Here is a 27040-nt window from a genome sequence, read left to right as displayed (position 1 = left end):
TTTGTCTGTTTGTCCGTCTGTCTGTTAGCAACATTACTCAAAAACTGACCAACGGATTTGGATGAAATTTTCAGAGAAGGTCAGAAATGACACAAAGACCAAGTGATTAGATTCTGGCAGAGATGCAGCTTATAGTCTGGATCCACAGATTTGTTAAAGATTTCTGCATCATTGCCAGATAGCGGCACTGCGTCACTGTAACTATGACAACAAGTGAACACTATGTCAGCTGCCTGCTGACGATCACATGATTGTCATCCTACTACAAATCCACCGCTGCAGACTTATCAGGACTTATCTGTCAGAAATGATACAAGGAACAACTGATTAAATTGTGGGGGTGTTTCTGAGTCCCATCAGTTCCCACGGTCCACTACATATTTAGGTCACGCAATTCGGTATCCGTACATAACGTACACATGCATAACACACACCTGTGCTCAGCGCAAGGTCATATTGTTTGTGGGTACATCTATATTAAATGGCCACATTCTATGGTGCCGTGATTTCTGACACAAATTTTTTCAAGATTTCATCCATCGGAAATGATACAACGACTGAGCTGCCTTGGCGGAGTACTGTGCTCTCTGAGTGCTTCTCTTGTTCAAATATTGGTCGATTATTTTCTGGCAATCAATATTTTTCGGACACATCATGAGGAAGGAGACCTTGGAAGATATCGTCACAACTGGGAAAATTAATGGGAAAAGAGGATGAGGCAGACGGAGAATGAAAATGACGGACGGACTGACACCATGGTGACACATAGAACGGGAAAAGACCGGATTAGATGCAGAGAAATGATCGCCTATGCTGCATGGCATGGCACTTGATTGATTGATGGTTGATTTTCTGGATTTTTTGAGTAGTTGTTTGGTCTCTAAAGTGTCAGAAAGTGGTGCAAAATATTGATGAAGGATTCAAGGATATTTATTGTCAATGCATTTCTGCAATGAAACTTTGTTTTCGCAATCACTTTTCGCAAAACCCATGATGACATGCTGAATGTCTTGTTTTTTCCAAATATACTACTGTTCAAAAGTTTGGGGTCACCCAGGCAATTTCATGTTTTCCATGAAAACTCACACTTTTATTCACGTGCCAACATAATTACACAAGGGTTTTCTAATCATCAATTAGCCTCTCAACATGATTAGCTAACACAATGTAGCATTAGAACACAGGAGTGATGGTTGCTGGAAATGTTCCTCTGTACCTCTATGGAGATATTCCATTAAAAATCAGCTGTTTCCAGCTAGAATAGTCATTTACCACATTAACAATGTCTAGACTGGATTTCTAATTAATTTAATGTTACCTTCATTGAAAAAAACGCTTTTCTTTCAAACATAAGGACATTTCTCAGTGATCCCAAACTTTTGAACAGTACTGTATATTCAATTTAATGCCAATGAGGAGTAAAAACCAGAAAAAAATCACATATAATAGGCTGGACTCATAGAATTTTGCAATTTTTTGTTTAAAAGGAACTTCTAATACCCTACTGAGGAAAAATTGGTGTACAGACAATGGATGGATGGAAGTACTTGTAGTAATAATCCTAATAGTTTCCAGTTTATATGACAGCTGATTATCTGATTAACTGCTGCAGCCCTATACATCCTTACAGGCCTTCTAATGGAAAAAGACAGTCTGTGTGATCTGTGAATCACATTTCTCGACCACCATCTTTACAATCAGATGACCTTTTCATCTAGCAGGACATTTGGATGCAGTGTTGGCAGCTGTTAATATCGAGCCCTGCTGTTCCAGAAGGTGCATTCAGAGAGTTGGAACAGTCAGAATAAAAATACCACTTTGCAGACAGCCACTTTACACCTCATGTCCACTTGTCTGCATGCCCTGCTCCATTTGCACTAAGTCGAAACTGCTGTCTGTCTGTGCCTCTATGAATTATTTCTCATTCTTCCTCTCCCCCCCTTTTTTTAGTTGTTTCTTGTATTGTGCTGTGGCTAACTCAGACGCGTCTGTGGGAGGTGATATTTGGGCGATTTCAGACCTTCCGAGGGAACAGAATAAATTAACCAGACGGATCTCGCTGCCATTTCTCTTGTGTAACTATGCGGCTATCGTGCAAAAAAGGGATGAATTAGAATCGCGTCGAAAGCAAAGCAGCAGGTTTCCCCCTTTTCTTCCCCGTCGTCACGCCGAGCCTCAATCCGACGTCCTCTGCAGGGAGACGGTCGTGTTTTAGCACAGAAAAGCGTCTCTGGCCTTGCAGCCTGTCCGACTTGCTCGCTGCCAGCGGCGGCACTTTCTTCAGCGTGGACTTCTAAATTTGGGCACGGAAATGAAACGTCATCGCGCACGGCTTTGCAAATAAAAAAAAAATGGAAAGAACGCACTGACGTAGGGAGCCCTGACGTATAGTTAACCTTGGCAACAGACGGAACAATAAATAGAGCTAGTGGAGGTGCAGGGAAAAATACTGCTATCCCTTATACAGGCTAATTTTAGACATTATTTTAATTGTCTTTTGAGACAGTCTGTGCTTCCACTGCAGCTGCTTCTCGCTGAAACTGAGAACATAGATGTAAATGTGTGTGGAAAAGTGAGCCACAAATGCAACCAAGACAAGTGACTGAATTTAAATATCACTATCTTTTTATTTACATATCTTACAAACAAACATTCCTCTTTACTCTCTCTGCGTAAAAAAATAAATTTCATAAATTAAAACCACTAATGTTTTCACAGAAAACTTCATACTGGGAGGTATAGACCACTCAGACCATGGTTAAGACAAAGCACATCAGTTGTTTTTTTTTTGTTTTTCTTCACAAACAGTTTCACAATTACTCTCACATTCCATTAGCCAGAAAACAAACTGGATAAATAATAACTATTGCTCTGAGCACACATCAATATACAACAAGTTGTGGTATCTAGCACCATGAAATCATATAAGAACTCATAAAACGACTAGGTGGTATTAGTTGAAACATGCTCTTTTTTTCTTTTCTTTTTTTTTAAACTTGCTACATTGGTGTAATATAGGCAAGTACAGATGAAGGCAGATAAAATTATAAATAGTTTGCTTCCTGGTACAAGTCCATGCCATAGCCCTGTGATCTGCACATCTATCTCTTACATCAAGACAAAAATGTGCTTGGTAGGAAGAAATGATTGTTTGTGGAAGAGTCTTTAGAGGGCCAGCAGGGTGGGTGAGCTGAGGGAGTCGGAGGATTGGTCGTTGCTGCTGCTTCCTCTCCTGTGGGCGACGCCGCAGGTGGGGAAGGTCTCCGCCTCGGGGAAGGTGAACACAAACGAGGACGTGTAGGTGGTGCAGGCCGGGGTGCAGGTCACCACCGGCGTGCACAGGGGCTCCAAGTCAGTGCTGCTGGCGGTGGCGTGAAGCGGCTCCCAGTCCTGACTTGGGTACAGGGAGTTGGACAGGTCCACCTCCGGCACCGACCTCGCCGTCTCCATCTCCGTCTTCACCAGCAGGTCCAGAGACTCCTCCAGGACGGAGGCCTCCAGGTCGGACATCTTGACCGAGCTGCGGCCGGACACGGCGGCGGTGGAGAGGACGGGGCTGGAGCTGGAGAAGATGGAGTTGGAGGCGGAGGTGGAGGTGAAGGCGGGCTGGCTGGTGGTGATGGTGGTGGTCTGCTGCTGGGAGGACACGGCGGTGGAGGAGAGGCAGGGGTGGGCGGCTGAGATGGTGACCATGGGGAAGTCCGTGTCCAGCTCTGATGGGATTTTGCAGATGGGCTGGTGGGCGGCCAGGATGAACTCCAGCCTCTCCTTCTCCTTCAGCAGATTGGCAATATCATTCTGCAGGCTGGACTTCTCATCCTCCAGCTGATCGGTTTCCTGCAAGCGGAGAGGAACGGAGGAAGTGGCATTAAGTTGGCTGTTACGATGCTGCTATTAGCTCTGGCAGTAAATACATCCTGATGAATGATGGTAAATCTGGTGGGATACTTACAGCTTGCAGAGTGTCGGTAAGCTCTCGCCTCCTGTTGCGGCATTTAGCTGCTGCCTGCTTGTTCCTCTCTCTGCGAATTCTCTTCTTCTCTTCCTCCTCAGGTGTTATCTGCACACAGAAGGAAAAAAGTTAGGACTCCAGCTCTGTGACATACCATCAAAATGGGGATTTCTGCTTGTTATGTAACACTTGGAGGTACACGAGCAGATTGTAATTACCTGTTCAGCTCTGCCTCTCTTTGGAGCCCTGGATGCTGCAGACTTCATGGCCGGTCTGGAGTAGGCAGGGCTGGGGCTGGAGCTGTAGGGGGGAGCTCTGTGAGAAGGGGCCACCGATGAGATCAAAGGCTGGACCATCCACTGCAGGTCTGGGCTGGTGGAGATGGCCGTGACGGTGGGGATGAAGGAGGCACTTGCTGCTGTCAGGTCAGTGAAATCCTGGAGAAATGAAGGAAAAGGGATTTGTCAGGACACTTTCAGGACTGGCGGAGGATTTATAAAAAGCTGGACGGTTTAAAAATATCCTTATGATGTCAACTATGACGTTACACTCTCTCTATGGAGTTTCCAGGTGGATGAATGAAGATTGCTCTGCAGTGTGTGGTGTGCAGTGCAAGTCAGCAGGATGTTTCAGCCTTTTGTTTATCATCTAACTTTATGTTTACGCTTTAATCGGATGCATCTCAACAAGTTATCCACGTAGCAAAAGTCAAACAGGCTATCAAGAGCTGAGTTAAAGCAAAGGTTTGATAACATTTATAAGTGGACGTACCTGAGACTGGGGTGATCCCAAGCTGGAGTAAGACCCGGCTGGGGACGGGTAGTAACCCTCTGCAGAGGGTGAAGCGGTGCTGCAGCGGGAGGAAGAGTCGCACTCCGTGTTGAAAGTAGTGAACATCATCGTTCCCAACAAAAAAAAACAAGTAAGAATCAAGCAGAAAGATCCAGACAAACTCTACCGATAGGGGATGTCAAGTCTGAAGTGAGGAAATCCCTTTAAGTAGGCTTGTGGTAAACTCTTTAAAGCGCTGCTCCTGGTGTGTTTCCTCCTTTCGCTGCTCTGCTACTGAAAGTTAAACTGTCAACTCTGAGAGGTCGGAGCGCTTTTATAGGCGCACCGCCGGCCGGATGACGTCTCCGAGGGGGTAGCACCGCCCCGGGAGGAGATAACGACCAAAACACCGACATAACAACGCAATAATAAACCCACCACTGCCCCAACTTTCTTCAAATACATCGAAAACACAACACAAAATGTATAATTTTAAGGCTTAACTGCGACAAGTAACCGTTTAGATTGTTATTCTAAAGGCAACCCTCAAGAAATGGAATATTCCAGAAACGGGATCCCCGATACGTCATTTCCCAAATATGGTGCATCCTGTAAAAGGGGCGGACCTTGCTGGGAAATACACCATCCGAGATTGGCCGATGGTGACATGACGTTATGTAAAAACAACAAACACAGGGACTGTTGTGAAAACCCAAGAACCGGGATAATGGTCAGCAGAAGTGCGACCTACACGGCAAAGCAAGCAGGAGATAAAATTAAACACGAATTCTGAAGTCAGTGCATCAGACAAACATATTAAAACACCCACTTCTGCTGTGTTTTAGCAGATCATTTACACAGATCACTGATTTATTTTATTTTGTTTATTTACATCAGCAATCTTAAAGTCACAGGAACACTGAAATTCTATGTATTTTTATTTAACCACTCTTATTTAAATGACACCTAATGCACTTACTGCAGTTATTACTGTGGCGGAACACATTAAACCCAAAATACATTTACACTTTAACAAGCTGTAGCATCAGAAAAATCTTGTGTTGTCATTGTTAGAAATCTTTGAGCCTCAAGGTTTTAATTTGGCACACGTTTATTCACTAAATGCCATCAAATGCAGCATACTAAAGCAGCTTATAGTGCAGGTATGCTAATAAATAGTGCACAAACAACAACAGATAAGATTAACACAAAAACATACATTACTGTTCAAAAGTTTGGGGTCACCCAGGCAATTTCTTGTTTTCCATGAAAACTCACACTTTTATTCATGTACTAACATAACTGCACAAAGGTTTTCTAATCATCAATGAGCCTTTCAACACCATTAGCTAACACAATGTAGCATTAGAACACAGGAGTGATGGTTGCTGGAAATGTTCCTCTGTACCTCTATGGAGATATTCCATTAAAAATCAGCTGTTTCCAGCTAGAATAGTCATTTACCACATTAACAATGTCTACACTGTATTTACGATTAATTTAATGTTATCTTCATTGGGGAAAAAACTGCTTTTCTTTCAAAAATAAGGACATTTAAGTGACCTCAAACATTCAAACAGTAGTGTATACACATACAAATTGTGTAAATGTGCTGTACACTGTATTTAACTCTGTTGGTTTATTATCTTTTTAGTCTATCTGAGATGCAACGCAATTAATTTAAGGGCAAGGAACAAAGGACTGTGCAGAACATGCAATCCAGAACACCTCTATGTAAACAGACTTCCATCAACACCAGGAGTGCATGTCTGAACAAATGTGGTTGCGTCTGTCAGACACCCTCGGGCGGTGCTTGTACCTTTTGTGTGCGATCCAGCCGAGGGTGTGTTTGCTTGCAGAGTGAGCCGATAACCGGTTTACTGTGTGTATTTTTCCACAACAGCATGTTCGCAAAAGGTCTTCCCCTGATTGCGGTAAGAAAAGGGAATCCTCTGAGCTTCTCACACAATGAGTTAAAGTGAAACCCACAACTGCAGCTTTGACGTTTGCACTCTAAATGCACTGTTTAACTCAGTGTCTGTGCAACAGTTTCACTCACACGAGCACTCTAATCAGGGGTATCCCATGTTGTTTTTCTGTTTGCTAGCAGTTAATGGAAAAGTAGAAGAATAACTAGCACAGATATTGCAATTTTTCAGAAGTCAGCAACGTTTTGACTTCAGTTTTATTACTAATTTGGGGTTTATAAATAGACAAACACGCCAGATTTATACGAGCAAATTCATACAATCACAATAGTTCTATTTTCCTCTTTGTCTTTACTTTCTGAGGAGCCTTTGAATGCCTCTTTTTTACTTAGCAGCTCCCTACAAAAGAGCACAGTTTGCAGTCTGTGCTGCTGATGAAATGAAACTGGTTGATGAAGACACAAAGCCTTAATAACGGTGTTATTGTGTCAAAGTGCATCAATCCAGGTTAAAAGGACTCGGGCTTTGTTTCCCGCGCTCGTGTTTTGTTGAACATTCCTGGTCGCCCTGGCAACGCCCGGCCCCTTCGCGGCAGTGACGTCGCCGGCTTCGCTCGGCAACAAAGATCGTGTGTGTTGCCAAGAGCAACCACTCCGGCGGCGTAAACAGAAACCGAAGCACCCTGCATACCAGACGTCGTTACGTCAGCGGGGACGACGGTTTCGGGAAACGGCGACGGAGTGAGAGCTCTGTCCACGTTCCGCTCTCTGTCTGTCTGCGGTGTCTGACACCGGACACCGACCGAGCCGGTTACCGTGCGGCTTGTTTGACTGGTTGGCAGGAAGAGCAGCTTACTGATCGATCAACCGCACTGACCCAGACTGACCTCGGAATCATTTTTGCGCATTTTTGAACCGAGAACAAAGATGGTTTGATAGCGCGCAAACTGCTTGTCATTTAGTTGGTAAAATTATCAAAATAAATACATAAATCATATTCATTCATGCAAATATTTTTACATTTGCGTTCTTAGTATCCTTCATCCCTTCTGTTTTTTTATTTATATTGCATATATAGTGTGTATACCTGACTTCTTTGATTTATAGTTGTGTTTTCTTGCGTTTCTTGCTGTCACTTTGCAGCTGTGAGGTTGCAAATTTCCCCTTGTGGGACTGAAAAAGGATATTCTATTCTATTCTATTCTATTCTATTCTATTCTATTCTATTCTATTCTATTCTATTCTATTCTATTGTATTGTATTGTATTGTATTGTATTGTATTGTATTGTATTGTATTGTATTGTATTGTATTGTATTGTATTGTATTGTATTGTATTGTATTGTATTGTATTGTATTGTATTGTATTGTATTGTATTGTATTGTATTGTATTCTATTCTATTCTATTCTATTCTATTCTATTCTATTCTATTCTATTCTATTCTATTCTATTCTATTCTATTCTATTCTATACTATACTATACTATACTATACTATACTATACTATACTATACTATACTATACTATACTATACTATACTATACTACTGGCTTACAGAAACTCTCAGGAGTGCAATTTCTGAATGCTATAATCACCCCGTATTGAGGAAAGTACGTTTTTATCCAAGCAGGAAGTTGTACAAAACTGCCCCAGCTTTAATCTAGTTTAACTTTCTGCTCCTGTTTCTGTTTATTTCTTGTCAACACACTCTACAAAACTCTAATCTAATCTATTGTCTGGCCTGATTTCCATGAACTTTGGATGCTGATGTCACTCAGACTAAAAATAGCCCCGTGCACGTTCACACTCAACTTGCTCAGATGAAAACAAGTCTGGGAGCTGTCATGATGAGAGGTGCGTGATGTTCTGTCTAACCTCTGAACCCTTCTGATCCGGCGTGGGGAGGACCGGACCCTGAATAGGCTCGAGGCGGCCTCCTATAGAGACGTGCCGGTAAATGAGGCCGGAGGGGGCCGTGACTGCCGGGAAGCAGCCGGGAGGGGAGCATGGGAGAGCCCCCTTCCATTCACCATCCATCACTTTCACTCCGGTGGCCGTGTGAGGTCATCTGGAGCCTAAATATAGCAGCTCATACAAAAAGCTTTTCTTATAGGAGCTCAGATTCACCACTGGTGCTGATAGATCGCATCAAGTCTGTGCGTAAAAACAAAAACTGTGCAGGGAAATCTGCACTTAGTAGTACTTTAACCCAGTTGGTATCATTTCATATTCCAGCTATTCCTCAAAAAACATGCTTTTGATGCTATTACATTTAAATTTATAAGTTACTTTTTATATATTTTAAGCAATTATAACATTTGTATCACCACCCCAAATAACCCACATGCACGTCCAACAGAATTTCATGGAAACATGTGATTCTTATCAATTGTGGCTGTCAGGAATATATTTACTGTGAACCACATGCACTATATCAGAAGATCATTATAAACGGAGAGCAGCAGTACAAGTAGAGTGGGAAAATGTCAACAAAATGGATGTTGACATTCTTCCATTGCTGCTCTTCTTTTTTAATAATCAAAATGTGTCATAAAGTGAAAAATAAACAGATTTCAAACATGAAATCATTGTTGTGTGGACCAAAATAGAATAAAAACGATGTTAAAAATGACTATTCTTCACCAAAATGATAGAAATGACATTAAAACACACTGATTCTTATAGGGGTCATTTTTGACCCACTTATGCAAGAGTGTAGGCTCCAATCACTCATGCATCTAAGACTTAAGAAAAAAACTTGCTTAATGTCAAATTCATGAATAATCAAGGGATTTAAGCAACAGATCTGCATGTAAAAGCCGTTTTCACGCGCAAATAAAGGTGGCACAAGTGCAGGCTCGCCCCCCCTCCTGAATAACGCCTCTGCTGGCATTCAGGGTCCCGCTAATGACGCCGTTACCGGCTACAACACATGACGGCCGGAGCCTTTGAGTGCATGTTTCACTTTTCTTTTGTGGCTGAGTGAGTGGGCCACACACAGCCAAGCGTCCGTCTGCGCGCTCTCCGTGCGCCACAGCGCGCCCCCAGCTCTCCGGAAGCTCCATTTATGGTTCGACCGATCCATTCGACGATTGGCTGCTTTTCTCCGGTCGACGGCTCTTGTTGCTGGAGCTCGGTATTGATATGCAGAGACAGGTGAACGGCGGGATGGTATGTGGATGAGTTAGCAGCTTCTAAATAATCAGTCAGCGTGCTGGAGGCTCCGTGGAAACTCATTAAATCAGGCTGGATTCCACCACTCTGGTCCAAACAGAAGTTATTGCATGATGTCATATTGTGACATGTGGAGGAGTGCAGAAAATAATAACACTAATAAAAACATCAAATATGCAGCTTTAAGCACCTTTTTAGCAGACTATGTTACATTCCAGTCACATATAACGCAACCTGTGGCGTTTAGGAGACAAATATAAAAAAGGTACATGTTGGGAACATGTGAAGGCAGAACGGGGACATAATGTATATGATGCAGATGCTGCATACATCAAATGACGTAGTTCATTCATGGCGACGGGCACCTTTCGCAGGCAGGGGTGTCACATTACACATGCTCGCTATTATTTTCATATTTGACTACATAAAATGAGTCCAAATGAAACATTTGCTCCGATTTGCTGTTCGGGCATCTCGGGGATTTAATGTGAATTGTGGAAACACCTCCTTGCCTTATTTTCCCCGCCACGTCTCCCTCTGTGGAATGGTTCAGTCTCCCCACACAGATTTCATTCATAAAATTCCAGCTCACTATAAAAGGCGGGCCTCTCCACTATATCTGCACAGTTACCATTTATGAGGCTGGCAAATGGAATATAAGTAGGCGTGCAGGCATCCGTTTTTATTTTAGTTATTTAGAATAGATAGACGATCCTATCATTTAATGCAGTTATTTTCATTTTTTTAAAACCTAGATATATATTTTTTAAACCATGCATCCAGACTCCAGCACTGAGTTCGACTCTTCATCCAGCTGTAGCACAGCATCGCCTGGCGGGGACACCCCTGGGTGCAGCCAGCATCCTCCTGACTTGCTTTCATCATCACTGGACAGCGCCAAGGTACAAGCAGCTCTGATCATCCAGAAAAACAACCATCATCATTTTAAAAAAATCATGCATCATCCTGTAGGAAGCATTCCTCACATTTTCCAGTAAATGTCACAGAGAGCTTTTTTCTGGAGAGGATTCTGTAGGAACACATCTGCACAGTGTGTGTGGAGCTAAATGGTTGCACATCGATGCTTTGTGATTACAGACTGTTGGACGTCGTGACCTTTCATTTATGATCATGATGTGACGACGTGGCATGCAGATGATTTTTTTTCGATAGATTTGTACACAGTGTTCACCCACTGTTTTTGTGTCATCCCCTCTGCCAGATGATTGATGTGGCATTTAAACGATGCTAAAGGTCAGCCAATAACAGCTGCTCATTCATCAGATATTGCTGTTTGACCGCTTGCACATGCACGTCTCTCTCTCTCTCTCTGGGTTTTCCAGAATGCAGCAGAATCCTTTGTTCCGACCGTGACTGCGATCTCCACATCGCCGGAGCTCAGGTGGATGGTGCAGCCGACGGTCCTCACATCCGTCTCCCCGCCGTCCGGCCGCGCAAAGACCAAACCTCGGTCGTCTTCCCCGGCAGGTGCGAGGAACAAGGCGAAAGCTTGCAGCAGGAAAGGGCAGAAGGAGCAGGTAGGCAAGGAGAGCAGGGTGGGTGGGGGGTGGGATACTGTAATGTCAGCTTCATGCACTGCTTAATCAATCAGTAGTCGGTTAATCAAGCAATCAGTCAATGTTGAGCTTCAGTATGTTCCCCCTCCAACTCCTCCTCCACTTAATGCGAAGCTATCGCGATATTTTGACAAGCGCGAGGCTGCAATTAGCCGTTTTACCATTAAAATACAATTAAGAGAGTGAGGAGAGCAGTGTGAATACGTATCTGCGGGGAGTAACACGTTCCATTGTGTTTAACTGGTGCAGCAGAGTAATTACAGTTGGAGGAGCACAGCGCTGTATATGAATGAGGGAAAGGCAATGGCATAGAACGCGCGTTCACGTGACTGGCTAGACCGTGCCAGTGGTGCAGCATTTTAACGCCTGAACTGAAAGTCTGCACCGACTGGATCAGTATTCCCAGCATACCCTGCAAAGATGATTTATTGCCTCTCATTTTTTGGCAAGTGAAAAGGTGTTTAAGAGCCAACTGTCAGTGTGGGAAGACTTAAATAAGCTATTTCTGATTGATTTTTTATTATTTTTTTATTTTAGCCTTCCAAAGAGGAAGAGGAAAGGAGGAGGATCAGGAGGGAGAGGAACAAAATTGCTGCAGCAAAGTGTCGTAACAGACGGAAGGAGCTGATAGACACCCTTCAAGCTGTAAGTAGAATGAAATCATGAAGACATGCATGTCATTAAAGATCACAGGAGCAGAGCGGGGATGTCTGCAGAGCACCACAGGCTCCTCATGCTTTCCTGCTTTGCTCGTGCCAAGTAGCTTCTCATGATCCTGTCACTCCTCGCCTCAGGAAACTGATACGCTAGAAGAAGAGAAGTCTGCCCTCCAGACGGAGATAGCAAACCTGCTGAAGGAGAAGGAGCGACTGGAGCACATCTTGGCTTCCCACAAACCGTCCTGCAAACTCCCTGCAGACGAAGATAACGACAGGGAGGGGGACGGCGACGATGATGTTAACGCCATGCTGCAGGATCCTCCAGCCTCCCCGCAGCTGCTGTCCATCTTAGAGAATGGAAAAACCCCAGAGAGCAGCAACACGGCCATCGGAGAGGCCTCCATTGGTCAAGACATGGACAGTGCCCCTTGCAGTCCTGCCGCGGCCATCTTGGGGAACTCCAACATCCTCCTGTGTTCCAGCGCAGAAGAGGAGGCCCTGGAGGACTTGAAAGGAGATGACCTGGACGACTTGGTGCCCAGCCTGGAGATGGCGGTGACGTCTGAGACGGCAGCATCTGTCCCCGACATAGACCTGAGCAGCCCTTTCTGCCTCTCAGACTGGGAAACGCTGTACAAGTCTGTGGCGAACGACCTTGAATCTTTGAGTACGCCGGTCATGTCTTCCAGTCCCACTTGTAGCAATTACCGCACAGTGTTTTCCTTTAATTACTCTGAGATTGATTCCTTGGCTGAAGGCTGTGAGAGCCTCAAAGGCAGCCTTGGTGCATCTGAGTTAATGAAAGATAGTCTTAACTCTCCAACACTTCTGGCCTTGTGAATGCAAAGAAGTTATGCAACAATACTGTATTTGTGTTCGAACCATCCAGCAAGCTATGATCTCTCTCGAATAATCTTTTGTAGTGTGAGTTTTGATGTTGTGTAAACCTGAACATCAAAGATCGTGTAGACGACGTGTTTCTTTGTGACTGTGACAGGGTTGAATTCTTCCATACTGTTGCTACAACCATCTGAGATGAGACTTTGTGCTGGTAGCAAAAAAATGCATGCAAATACAAGTCATCTGTAATCCAAGAAGAGGTGGTATCTTGTGTTTTTTTAACAGAAAAAAAATCTACATGTGATGTAAAGCTAGATCATGCTCAATAGGTTAATGTAACGTAATGCTGTTGATCAAGTTGTGTTGTAACAAGTGAACAGTAGAGGGTTACTAATATGTAGCGTATAGGTGTCACATCTTGCTGTAAGGTGTCCCCTGACCTGACTTGACATTTGCTTTTGAGTTTTTCCATGAAAAAACAAGCTCATGCCATGTATTTTATCGAGATGTATTTTATGACATAGTTTATTTTTTTACTTATCAAAAATGATGCAAGATGCAAAAGTTAAATAACGCTGGAAATAAAATAAGACAACCACTAATCATTTCTTGCAGTTCTTGTCATTCATCCAGGAATATTTAATTAAATAAACAGTCTTGCCAAAGGCTGTTGTGGAGACAAGCTACCATATGCTAAAATGAGCTAACATAACATTAGATAGGAAAAGATAAGCTAAGATAAGCTTCAAAGAGATAAGCTAACATAAAATAAGATAAGCTAACATAAGATAAGATGAAATCTTATTAGCTTACATAAGCTAACATAAGATAAGCTGAAAAATGATAAGCTAACATAAAATAAGCTAACATAAGAAAAGCTAAGCTAACATGAGACAGGCAATGATAAGTTAAACTAATATAAGCTTACGTAAGATAAGCTAACATAACATGAAATAAGCTAAGCTAACAAAGTAAGATTAAATGAGATAAGCTAACATAAGAAAAGTTAAGCTAGCATAAGATAAGATAAAATAGGGAAAGATAAGACAACCTTCAAAGAGATAAGCTAACATAAAATAAGCTAAAATGAGATAAGATAAAGTATAACCCTAGCACAAGCTTACATAAGATAAGTTACCATATGGCAACATAAAATAAGATAAGCTAACATAAGGTAACATGAAATAAGATACATTACCAAAAGAAAAGTTGAGATAACATAAAATGAGATAAGATAAACTATGATAAACTAAGCTAGCATAAGCTTACATATAATTACCTAGCCAAAGGTAGCATAAAATAGCATAAGCTAACATAAGAAAAGCTAAACTAACATAAGATAAGCTTTGAAAAGATCAGCTAACATAAAATAATCTAAAATAACATAAGATAAGCTACAATATGACAGGAAATGATAAGATTATTTAAAATCAGCTAGGATAAGTTAAGCTAACAAAAAACAAGGTAGTTAAGACAAGCTACAATATGATAAACTAACATTTACACAAGCTAAGCTAAGATAGAACTTCAGTCACCCTGAAGGAAATTCTTGTGTCAGATATTGCAATAAAATGCAGTTCTGTGAAAATACATGCAGTGCCAAATAGAATAGAAATAAAAGTATCACACATTAGTAAATATAAAAATAGGCAAGCTAAAATAAAATTAGAACAGAATAGTTAGAGGTGTTAATGACACTGATACACGCAATGGGGCACATAAAAAGGAAATACTGCAGAAGATACTGAAACTGATGTACAGACTATTTAGAGAGAAATACTGCAAATTACATCGATAATATTGGAGCAATTAACATCCTCGAAGTGCTCAGAAAAAGAGGTCGTTTGAATCTTTAAATGCAAATTACACGAACAAACGAAAACACAGAATATGAGGAGATGCTTCCTCAATTGCTGCAAGGCCATGAATGAACATACAGTTTTTAAGCCAAAATGGATATGAAAGGCTCAAGAAAATGCGACTTTGAACATCTACAACTTCACAAGTTCCATGTGCTGACTGTGTGATGTGATGTCTTTAGAAAACTCATTGGGAGGGAACAGGGTGAACCTGGAGAACATTATTTTCAGCTCGGTCCACAAAGATGTCAGTGCGCCTATTTCGGGCTCCAGGATTACATAAAGTGCCGCCGTTGGGGGCTGAATCGTGTCTGGAAGGAGCAGCGCAAACAGCGGGTTAATTATTAATTCATAGCTCGTTCTGCGCTCCACTATTGTCACGGTCAAGGGAAGCCGATTCCACAGCGACGCAGAGTGTGCGTGCTGTGCGTGACGTCAACACGCCGCCGCAGCCGACGTCGCCGTATTGCACTTCCTCCTGGCCATATATGGGTAACTGCAGTTGTTTTGCTTCCATGGCAACGGGGTGTCACATTTCGGAGCCGCTTACCGAAAAGAGCCGAAGCAGCAGCGAAGTCTTTTCTCAACAATTCGAGAAGCGGGCCGTCACGTGTCCGCTGATAATTGGGTCCGGTAAGTGATTTAACGGAGCCGAAGCGTTTACCGGAACTTCACAGAGAGGATTCAACGACCGCAGCCTGTTCGGAACGAGCAAATGGATCAGTGGATGCACTTAATGTGATGGCGTTTAATTAATTTATGCAGACGTACACTGGACGTTATACAACATATGTGGTGTGTGTTCTGGAGGAACGTGAGAGGAGAGCTGCAGTCTGTGCAGTCAGCAGTAGAGGAGGCTGAAGAGCGAGCAGAAGCCAGCAGAGCTTCCCTTTAAATGAGTGGTGCAGCAGAAAAACCTCCACTGACAGATAACTGAATCAACAACAGAACACAATAGAATAGAAACACTTTATAGATCACCAAGGGGAAGTTTTATTGTTTCAGTAGCAAACAGAAAGAGTAAAGTGACCACCAACTCAGTAGAAAAATATAAACTATAATAGAAAAATAGAAAGTATACTAAGCCACACAATGCACGATAAAACGTAAAATATACTATGAATAAAAATCTACAAATCTACATCTGTAGTTGTTATCAGGGTCTTTAGTAGTGGTGGAAGAAGATACTAAAATATGCAATGCAAAAATACTCATTTGCAAGTAAAAGTCCTGCATGAAAAATCAAACTTACATAAAATTTGGGTTTATGATTAAAGGAAAAGTGCTGTTTTTCTGATATATTATTATATATGACATCTGCAGATTGCTTGTACTGCAGCATAAGTGGGTTAGAAAAACTTTATATATAGTTTTATAGACAGGGACAGCTGATAAATCTGTTCAGATGGCTAATGGGAGAGAAATGAAATCTGCTCTTTGACTTTTTCTGTCATCTCTGATTATTAGTCAGATAGTTGACAATTTGCTAAAATGAAACTGTGTTCAAATTTTAGAGGGAAAAATTTGTTTGTTGCAGCTGCTAAACTCATCTGAAATGTGACCACGATTACACACTGATTTTAATAAGAAACCCAAAAAAAGCTGACAATTACTTGTTCAATCCTTAAAGCTTCCTATATTATCCATTGTGTCTAATCTTCATCTTAAAAATAACTAAAGCTGTCAGAGAAATATAGGGGAGTAGGAAGTATATAGTACAGTATTTTCCCCTGAAATGTAGTGAAGTGGAAGTATAAAATAGCACAAAATGAAATACTCAAGTAAATTACAAGTAGCTCAAAATGTTACTTTTGTACAGTACTTGTATAGATATTAGGGATGTCCGATATTGACTCTTTTGCCAATAACCGATATGCCGATATTGCCCAACTCTCAATTTCCAATTCCGATATCAACCGATACCGATATATGTGGGTGATTTAACTAAGTTTAGGTAACATCACATAACTCCTGTCGTGGAATTAACACATCATGTGATGCCCCATTAGATGCATTCTCAAATGCAACAAACCTTTCCAAATGCAAACACTGTCTTTCCAAAATAAGAATTTTGTCAGTTTTCATGAAAGCCAAAAAAACCCCGATAACAATATTGACCGATATTAAATTTTTATGCCAATATACAGATAAATAAAGGATTATCTTATCTTATATCGGGCTGATATATAATACATCATACTTTAGGAACTGATTATATTTTTTATTAAAGTAATTGGAGACAAAAGCTTTAAAATAATTTTTAGTGGAGTAAAAAGTGCACTTGCCTCTGAAGTGTTCAAAATTGTATACAATACCAACTAGTAAATACACCCAATATGCTCACATATTCTTGTTTTCATGTTATGCATCTCTATTTTATGCTATTTTGTACATTAAGTTCATGACATTTTAAAAGAAAATCATGTATTTTTGTGCTATAGCAGCACGTTGCTTTGCAGATTCTGATTTTCCATAGAAAGCAGTTCATAAATATAAATACATCTTATTTTGAACGTTTAACAATCCAAAATACATTGTTTATTAACTCCATTTTGACCAGCTGCAACATTAAAATGCTACTGACACACCACAATAAATCAGTATTAATAATAGTCAGATGATATGCAATAATTTATCCATAGCAGGTCAGGTCTATTGCAAATAATTTCACTTGATCTTTAAAGAAAGCCTTGATTTTTTAAAATATTTTTTGCTTGAGCAACATTTTGAATGGTGGCACTGTTAGCTAAAAATGATTTGGTATTTATGATGCCGTTTCTGCTTTTTCTAAGTCAAACTAAGACAAGCAATCGCCTTAAAATAAGACTTCCGTGCCCTCCCGTCTCTTACAGTAAGGATGTGGCTTGAGGTTTGGTTGTGAACAGTTCTGTGATATTTTACAGCCGAGACTCAGTCTGTGGAGGTGAGAAGCGTCCGACTGTTTGGACGCTGAGTTTTAAGGACAGACAGTGACTCAGAAGACATCAGAGCTGTTGACAGTCAGTCCATCATCAGTCTAAAATAGCTGTCCAGCAGCAGCGCATCACGCCATTGATTAAAAGCAGTGGCAGTGAGGGGAACGAGTCTGGAAACCTGGAATCTAAATTTTATTTTTACCTGCAATTATGGATGTTATTAGCATTTATAAGTGACTGTTCAACAGAGCGCAATAAATTGGTGTCTAAAACAAAAATAGAGCCTCAAGGCAGACAGACATGTTTGAGATTGCCTTATAAAACAGGCAACAGACTAAACTTACACAAAGTTTGACAAGCTGAGCTCATAAAGTGGTCAACTGAAGCTGCATGTTATATGTATTATTCAATATGACACACTTTTGAGCTGATTGTAAAGCACAATGTTTAGGGAGTAATAACTTGAAATGTGATTCATTTACTGCAGCGGTTTGATCAGCTTCAGCATTGAGTAATATCAGACCAGCTGAATAATCTAAACTGAGTTATTATCTAAGATTGCTTTCTGTATTAATCACTAATCTTGTGATTTAAGCTTTAATACTGCAGCTTTCCGTTATGTATACATTAGGATTAGGTCTTTAAGCACCTGCATGTTCATTTTACTACTTTTACAGCACAACAAAGTAACTTTAGCGCTAGCTGTAAATTAATTCACTTTAATTCTCTGATTAAATAATGAATCAAAGGAAATCCTTATGATTTGTAAAACTGTAATACATTAAAATTCCTGTAAAAACTGTAGTCTTAAACCCTCACACAGCAAATAAAATATGAACATGAGAGATGAAATGAAGGGTTTTTGGAAGCAGAGTGGTCTAACCTGCTTTCTGTCGTTTTTGAGAAAAATGGGTTCAAATTTTTGTGTTTTCAAGCATGACAGCATGTTGTCAGGGATGAAAGCCCTTTGGTGGGTTCAGCTTGTTTTTAATTAGGAACTATCCTTTGGGTTTAATTGTAACCACTGATATGATGAGCTGAACCGGTATGCGCTTGTTGTAAATCAGACTCTACATAGCAAAGTGCTGCTATAGCACAAAAATACATTATTTTCTTTTAAAATGTCATGAACTTAATGAACAAAGCAGCATAAAATAGAGATACATAACATAAAAACAAGAATATATGAGTATATTGGGTGTATTTATTATTTAGTATTGGTACAGAAAGTACATTTACGAGTACAATTTTGAACATTTCAGAGGAAAGTGCACTTTTTACTCTACTACAATTATTTTAAAGCTTTTGTCTCTAGTTACTTTAATTAAAAATATAATCAATTCCTGAAGTATGATGTATTCTGTGTAACTACTAATTAGTATACAGGGTAATTAAACTCACTTTTACCAACTACACACAAGCATTACACTGAAACATATACAAATGCATCAATAATTAAAATCTAATGATTGAATAGACATCATTCTGAGGTATATATTAGCTAATTCTGAAATTCTACACATGAATGAGAGCTTTTATTTTGATATATTAAGTACTTTTATACTTTCACTTTGGCAAAAATTGGATTTCAACACCTTTATTTGTAACTCCAGTACTACATCTACTGCAACATTTAGTACTACTTTTACTCAAGTTAACAATAAAACCACCAAATATAAATTAAAACTGTACGTAAAGAACAGAAAGTATTTGGTAGGCAGCAGAAAAGCTCCTGTCTGTGTTGTAATATTACTCAGCTCTTACTGATGCATTCATTTCTGATCTGCTATTAAATATTGTAGGTATGAAGTTGAACTCTTTCAGCACATTTATACTGTCAGGTATCAAATAAATGCATCGTATATATTATTTGCATCTTGATTCTGATGCCTAGAGTCAAATTAGACAATGAAAAGTTTAATATTTTACTCTGTAGGTTGACGGAAACGCATTAGATGTCATAAAAATGTAAACGATCTCCTCAGAAGTCTGCTTAAAGGCGTTACACACCCCTGACGTGTTTTCAGTTAATCTGGCTGACTGGAGCTTCTTTTAAAGACGATGTGAGCATGTTCAGACCATTCAGCCCCACGTTTATGTCATCTGCACGTGTCAAAACAGGGCAGCTTTAATCTTAAGATTATTTCAGGACGCCTGATGACCTCACATCTTTCCCGTCGTAACTCTCCCTAACCTCAAAATTTTTACAAACAGTTTTAAGCTACTTTTAATTTACTTGAGTATATCCATTTTGTGCTACTTTATACTTCCATGTTTTCAAGAATGGTCTAACATTCCACTGTAACTATACTTGGGTTGTAGGTTAGACCACTTTGCCACTAAAATCTACAACATAAAATATTACAGAAATTATATAAAACTCAGTTCAGATTTTATGTGTGTTAGACCACTCTGCTTCTAACCCCCTCATGTCATTCTGCAAGTTTTCAGTCATTTTAAATTATTTTCATTTCATGCTGAACAGATTTAAGTATTTTTTGACAAATCTGGAGTCATTTTGTACATTTGGAAGTCAATCTGGGAAGATTTTTGTAATTTCTGACAATTTTTGTGTGATTCTGAACAATTTTACTGCAATTTTGGGTCATTTTCAAGTCATTTCAGACCAATTTTTGAGTCATTTCGGATGATTTTCAAAGCATCTTGAACAAAATTCAGTGTCATTCTGCAAAATTTCATGCATTCTGGATCACTTTTAATATTTTGAGAGAAATTCTGACTGATGTTGGATAATTTTCCAGTCATTTTAGACTATTTTCATGTCATTCTAAAGACATTTTCGTCATTTTAGATCATTTCTGGAAAATTTTATGTAAATCTAGATCATTTTCAAGTCATTTTGGACACATTTTGGATCATTTCTGCAACCTTTTAGACAGTAAGCGTTTGGAAGCAGAGTGGTCTAACCCACTTTCTGTAGTTTTGAGAAAAATGGGTTGAAAATTTAGTGTTTTCAAGAATGGTCTAACACTTCACTGTAATGCTATATTTGGGTTGTGGGTTAGAGCACTTTGCCACTAAAATCTAGACCACAAAATATTACAGAAATGATAAAATCTCAGTTCAGGTTTTTTTTTCTGCTTCTATCCCCCTATTTTACACCTCTGTTGTTTCTCCTCTGACTTGACAGCATGTTGTCAGGGATGAAGGCCCTTCAGTGAGTTGTTTTTAATTGGGCGTGAATTAGGAACTAACCTTTGGGTGTAACTGTAACCACTAATATGATGACTTGAACCAGTATGTGCTTGTCGTACACTTACTAGAATGGACTGCAAAACTGCAAACTTGTTAGTTTTTTGCATTTTGCTCAGCCTCCATGCTGCAGTTTGTTAATCTTTTTTATAGGTTTGTGTGCTGACATTTTGTTTATGTGTTTTCATGTGCTATTTCCTTATCTGTACAGCATGTTGAGCTCATATGAATTACAGGATGAGATGACTTCCAGCGACATCAGCGCTCTGTAATATGTCCCACGTTGCCCACATGCTTACAGATCTCAGTCTTTCTATTATTTGTCGTGTTGCTCACTGTTTCCACCTCTGTTATCGCACACACCTTCTGACCAATCTGTTTCCTGCTTGCTGTGATATTCCCGAGGAAGTGCTATATTTACGGGAATAAATCAATGTCATACGGATTCGGGAACGCTGGGTCACTTGACATGAGTAACGCTGCGAGGGAGCAGAGATGGTGCTGATGTCTGATTCTGACTGCAGATTCAGCGATGCAGTAGGAAGATTTGATTTTATTTAGAAGTGACTCACCTGTCGACATGATCAAACCATCTCTGGCATGCATGAAACTGCAATGATTTGAGCTGTTTGTGCGGAAGAATGTTCTTTTTATAGACTTTGATTCCACATGCTGTTGTGGATGAGCGTCAAATGGTGAATCCGTGTCTCGCTAATGCAGTAGCGCCAGGAGCTTTTACTCGAATGGAAACAGGAGCAGCAGGGGGAAGAGGAGCGCTGGCATGATAGCTGACGGCCTGTTGTCGTGAGAGGGAGATGGAGATGGAGAAGGGAAAGGCTTAAAGTCAGTGCCAGTTGGTGAAATAAGAGATGGATTTGATTACTGTGAATAGAGTGGAAGGGAGTCTGCTAAAGCATCACAATCCAATCCATTTAATCGTCATGTATATGATGAGAAAGGAGGATGTTTTATACTGAAAATGTACAGTATGTTTCAATGCACTGTTTGGATTCATTATGTGGAATACTTATGTGACGTCCACTGAATGAACTGTGACAAAAGGAGAACTTCCATTTACTTCACTGTTGTCAGAAAATGGGAAATGGGATTCTGTAGTAACACCATATTTCTAAATTGGACACCCAAAGTGGCAAAATGCAGGACTTCTGTCCCTGAGTTTTAAATAACCTGACTTGAAATGTGCATCTTTGCACATCAATGGATGTATTTTTTTGTCTACGACTGTCTGAGATAAATGGGAAACGATGGAGAAAAAAAGGAAGGAAGGGAATTAAGCGGAGCATTGGTAAAAATAAAGTTTGTATATAATGTCTGCAGTGTGTGTGGGGGGGTGATGAGTCAGGTCTGTGTCTGGAGGTGTCTGGTTCGTTGGGTATTTCCCAAAGATGTGGTGTTGGATAATATTACGATTAAACACATTTTAATCAAGCTGAAGAAGATAAGAGCTGACTCATTTACATCTTGTAAAATGAGCCACCGGGTTTGCAAAGATGTTGTTAAACATCCCTCTCGAAAATGATTAAAAACACAGAAGAGAAAAACCACCATACCTCGTTATGCAAAAAAAAAAGAGAAGTGAGTTTGTCTTTACGTTGGCTACTGACGCCCACGAAGCAAGAACTCTGCACAAGTTTGGCAAAGCTGCAAAACCACAAACTGCATTCACTCTTCATTCATCATGTTGGCAGCTGCTGGAAAGTGCACCCAAGATTGTGTAAAGCAAAGCAAAGACTCTGTGGAGGACAGAAAAATAAAGATCTTGATAGGTGCTGCGCTTAACGCTGAGATATGGTTCTGAACTTTCAAGCAGGGGAATAACTCTGCACTTTCAGGTCCTGATTTTCAATAACAACAGGCCATTTCTTGTTACATGCTCTCGACTAACGTGCTCCGCATACTTGGTCTGTACATCAGACTGGTGTGTTTTTTCTCAGTGCCATTATCATAGCTTATTGTTCTTGGCTGGGACGATTCCCTCTTAAAGGCTTAAAGTGCCAAATGGGCCTGCACCATGTGTGTTCATGCACTGAGTGACATCTCTGGCTGCCGCCCTGCAGGCACAGAGGAACTCTGAAAGTCTACACCTGCGAAAAGGGGGAAAACCTAAGTCTCGTCCTAAACCGTGAAGCCTCCCGTTTTGTGAAATCTGTCTGCTTGTTAGTTCAGTTCTGCTTTATTAACTCCAAACGTCTCAGCTGAAATTTGTCATCTATGTTAAGAGCGACTGTGACGCACAGCCGGCCCCGACCTCCCCTCAGATGCGAGACATAAATCACGGCCGAATCTAAAAAAAGGAACGGAGTGGGGTATTTTGGTGAGCCTCTAATAACTCAGCTGCTTGTTCTAGGTGGAACAGTTGAGTTGGCATCGTGTAAAACCCATCTGAGCCTCAGATAATGGTAACGATAAAACCTGACGTGCAGTAAAAGGCACTGTGGAGAACGATCGCTGAATTGTTTTTGCTGCAATAAAATGAAATTTAATTGCAATTTGAGGATTTAAAAACACCCTGAGGTTAACATTGTTTAGAGGTGACTCTGCAGCTCAGTCGTGGAGATGGTAACTAATTAACCCTTGTTCTGTCTTAGGGTCAAAAATGACCCAGCAACTATGTTTAATAGAAGAGAAAATCCCCTAAATGACCTTCTTTCAACTTGAATTCGATGACTTTTCCTAAAGTGACGTACCATTAGAAAATGTAAAACACTGTCTAATGAAGCCATGACTGCAGCTTTTAGTTTTCAGAAACCAGTTGGTCATAGATCTGATTTTTTTGGACACTCAGAAAGTAAACCTGTCAAACAAATACTGTGTGCTGCACATGTGAGAAATACACTTGTAAAGTCCATGCACACACACTAGCATGCTGTCCTACATAAGCTAATTACAGTTTAATGTCTTCTTTATGTTTCTGTTTTGCATCTATTGTTGCACCTTGTGGGTGGGAGCAATGATTCAAATGATGTGAGAAGACTAGTATTTTGTAGTTGACTTTGTGTAGTTGAATTCCATTGTGCAGTATACCCTACACTGCTGGTGTGTCCTTTCAAATAATTCATTTAAAGCTACTTTCTGCAAATTTCTGGTACTTTCTCAGGGTATACAAGTACTATCTCTTGCTAAATAAATAATGTTTACAGTTATGCAGTACATTTAGCAGCAATAATAGTGACAATAAACCACGACTTTAGTAAAGAAAACACCTATAACATGTGTGTTGTGATAAAAAATGAGTGGTGTCCACTGATTAAATCCAGTCTTTCTGCCCTCTGAAGAGGGAAAACTGAGACATTCACGTGTGTGATTCATGACAGATCGTTTCTTCATGTAACATAGATTTTGGGTTGAAAATTCAACGAAGCCGCTTGATTTTAGAGGCTCAGTGGAGGCGGGTCATTTTTTACCCTTAGGACAAGGGGAGTGTACAGGATGTGACAGTTAAGGTTAAGATTTTGGTGCAATTTATCTGCTTTATCACCAATAAACCAAACAGAATTCAAGCAATAAACTGTTAAAAGACTAACATTTTACCTTTGTATCAGCAGAAGTAGTTTCCAGTTCTTCCAGATTAAAACAGGGCACCTTGGATAGAAAACTTTGCCTCTCTAAGTGCAGTCCAGGGTGATGCAGTTATCGTTGCCCACACTAGAGGGAAGCAGCAGGAGGAGGCATCCACATTGTTCTTCAAGGAACTTTCTGGAAACACAAAGAGAAACACTTGAGACGTGCATGTGTGCATTGGTTTGTTCTGTTTTACAAATCAAGTCACAGCTTAATTAAGTAGTGATTAAAGAAAATAAAACGAGGCTTTTAGAGCAGCTAAAGCTACACGTACAAATACCCTGCAGGATTTACTGCATTACTCCGGCATCCGACTTCCTCCGTGAGACCAGCTGAGACAGTAAGATTTCAGCTCTGTGTTGAATTTGTCTGAGGAAAGATCTGCTGGGTGTCACTTTCAGGATTATTAACATGAATAAAAGCTGGAGGGAGATAAATCTGTGCAGACTTTGAGGTAAAAGGTGAAAAACAAGGTGGAATGAGCGTAAGGAAAATACACCATGACAGATGTTAAACTAACATTTATTCAGTTGCATAATTGTATTTTCTTTCTTTGCAAGAAAAACCACAGTAGCACTCTGTCACCGGTTAAAAAGTGGGAAGTGATGACTCTTCCCTTTGTTGGAAAATGACCTTAAATATCCCCTCCAGGCATGTTTGAAAATGCATAAAACTAGATTTCTAGCTTTTCTTTAGTATTCATAGCTATACATGTCACCAATGACACCTCCTCCATACTTTCTTATTAAAAAAAATGTGAATATGCAAATATTTTTCATTATTATGAGAGTTTAACCACTATCTCCCTGACTTCAGGCCTCAAATACCCACTGACCTGAGCTTCCAAACTAGCACAAATCCTGTTAAAAACCAGATTTTAGAGTAGCACAAAGCAACTTTCCACTTACTGCAAGAAGATTTTTTTATTATGTATAGTGAAGATTAAACATCATGTAAAGCAACTGTTGCAATTCAAGGCTACATAAATCTTTATACTCTAAATATACGACTCAGAATGATACAGTAGGTGTTAAATCAGTTTGTTACTTGTAGGCTGCAAGCTTTTTATTAGCGTTTAAAAGTCAGAAGCCATTATAGGTGTTTATACACACAATTCCCTGTAAGAGGCTAAACGGCTAATTTACTTATTCTAGGGTTTCACACCCGTTTAACGTGCACACATTTTTAAAATCCGGCTCTAATCTGCATCCTTAACACTTCACAGGCAGCCTGTTCTGACATATTTACATGTAATTTCTCTCTAATAAAGAAAATTAATAATAGTATAAGTAAAGCATATAAGATCCAGTGTCTGCTGCACTTGTGAAATACTTTTGCATTTTTACCCATATTTTTTTTTGTTTTGTTTTTTGGGGGGTCTATGTACAATATTAGACACAAGTATCACAATTTGATGCACTATATAAACGTTAGCTGAAAGTTAAGTAGAATCTGCAGTTTTTTGATAAGTCACAGTAAAATATAGCTTCACTTTGTCCTCTTCCAGCCTCTAAAAATGCCTCAAATTAAACTTTGTTTCTCTTTGCTTTTCTTTTCTCACCCTCGTCTGACTCACTGGACTGCAGGTACAAACCTGCCATTTCTGCTGCACAACTCACAATCTGAAAATGGCAAGTTTAGCCAAGAACTTTGGCCTGAATCATGCAATGATCCAGACCAGCCTGGTTCTTTTGGTGAATTAGTCATGTTGATGACAACAACACATGTTGATGTAAAAGTTCCACCAGCTCGTCCCTGTTTTGCAGGGGCACCACTGCTACATCCTGGGCTTAGCTTCACAAAAACAACCATTGTGGTTCATTTAGAGAAATACAACTAGCCAGAGTTTTTTCATCCTCCACAGCAGAATGATAATGAGATGCAGACAGACCTTTCTACAGATAGGTTTGGCTATCTGTGACTACCCTCACTCCGACTGGTGGAGGCAGACGGCTGCCACTCCTGCGTCTGGTTCTACCGGAGATTTCTCTTCCTATTTTCACCAAAGTCCTTGTGTAAAGGGATTTTGTAGGTTTTGTTTGGGTTTTTTCTTCATAATATAATCATATAAAGTCCTAATCATAATATGTGAGGTGCCCTGAGATACTTTATGATTGACACAATAAATATAAGTGAATTGAAAAATCCCTCTCTGGATGAATTAATAAACCCTTGTGTAAAGTAAATGCTGATTTTTTTTTTTTTACAGCTATATTCAAATTTCTTGCCTCTACTGACATACTTTCTTGAAAAAACCTGACTTCAATTTAATATTTTATTTGAGTATATAAATAACCCAGTACTCTGACTGATCTGTTTTATTTCTGCCGTCAAATAGCTAAACACCTGTAGCTATAACAAGCACAGTGAGTTTACTGTCAACATTTTATTTACTGTCCCGTTTATTATGGCTGCGGGGGTGTATTTACCCGCTGTGTGTGATCTCCGTCAGTGTCCCAGGCTGAAACTTTCCTGCAGTCTGTGTATGTTTTCTCGGTTGCTATGGGTGGAGCAAACAAAGCCGTGTGTCTTCGGCCCTCCTCTCACATTATTTTCATCCATGCTTACGTC

At 40.2% G+C, this 27040-nt stretch overlaps 2 protein-coding genes and 1 long non-coding RNA gene across 3 annotated transcripts; 1 reads left to right on the top strand and 2 right to left on the bottom strand.

Moving 5' to 3' along the window:
* Positions 1–2603: 2603 nt before the first annotated feature.
* Positions 2604–5033, bottom strand: LOC111583368 (protein c-Fos-like). The gene is made up of 4 exons (XM_023265559.3): positions 4724–5033; positions 4171–4389; positions 3953–4060; positions 2604–3837 (listed from the first exon to the last, which is right to left on the bottom strand). The coding sequence occupies exons 1-4, from the start codon at positions 4850–4852 to the stop codon at positions 3166–3168; spliced, it is 1128 nt and encodes a 375-aa protein (XP_023121327.2). The 5' UTR covers positions 4853–5033; the 3' UTR covers positions 2604–3165.
* Positions 5034–10446: 5413 nt separating this feature from the next.
* Positions 10447–13502, top strand: LOC111583367 (protein c-Fos-like). The gene is made up of 4 exons (XM_023292426.3): positions 10447–10726; positions 11168–11362; positions 11939–12046; positions 12196–13502. Exons 1-4 carry the CDS (start codon positions 10598–10600, stop codon positions 12898–12900), a joined length of 1137 nt encoding a protein of 378 aa, XP_023148194.1. The 5' UTR covers positions 10447–10597; the 3' UTR covers positions 12901–13502.
* Positions 13503–14254: 752 nt separating this feature from the next.
* On the bottom strand, positions 14255–27025 carry LOC129350196 (uncharacterized). Its single transcript, XR_008603534.1, has 3 exons — positions 26899–27025; positions 24440–24604; positions 14255–22641 (listed from the first exon to the last, which is right to left on the bottom strand). It is a non-coding gene; the product is annotated as an uncharacterized LOC129350196 (long non-coding RNA).
* Positions 27026–27040: the final 15 nt, after the last annotated feature.

The sequence above is a fragment of the Amphiprion ocellaris genome, chromosome 12 (assembly GCF_022539595.1).
Source record: "Amphiprion ocellaris isolate individual 3 ecotype Okinawa chromosome 12, ASM2253959v1, whole genome shotgun sequence".
Lineage (NCBI taxonomy): Eukaryota > Metazoa > Chordata > Actinopteri > Pomacentridae > Amphiprion > Amphiprion ocellaris.
This window is presented reverse-complemented; position numbering and strand designations above follow the sequence as displayed.

Bases quoted from the DNA above. Each gene is read 5' to 3' on its own strand.
- LOC111583368 (XM_023265559.3), bottom strand. From the start codon at position 4,852: ATGATGTTCACTACTTTCAACACGGAGTGCGACTCTTCCTCCCGCTGC. The intron at 4,390-4,723 runs GTACGTCCACTT...TCATTTCTCCAG, and splicing joins TGGGATCACCCCAGTCTCAG to GATTTCACTGACCTGACAGC. The intron at 3,838-3,952 runs GTAAGTATCCCA...CTCCGCTTGCAG, and splicing joins TTACCGACACTCTGCAAGCT to GAAACCGATCAGCTGGAGGA.
- LOC111583367 (XM_023292426.3), top strand. From the start codon at position 10,598: ATGCATCCAGACTCCAGCACTGAGTTCGACTCTTCATCCAGCTGTAGC. The intron at 11,363-11,938 runs GTAGGCAAGGAG...TTTTTATTTTAG, and splicing joins GGAAAGGGCAGAAGGAGCAG to CCTTCCAAAGAGGAAGAGGA. The intron at 12,047-12,195 runs GTAAGTAGAATG...TCCTCGCCTCAG, and splicing joins TGATAGACACCCTTCAAGCT to GAAACTGATACGCTAGAAGA.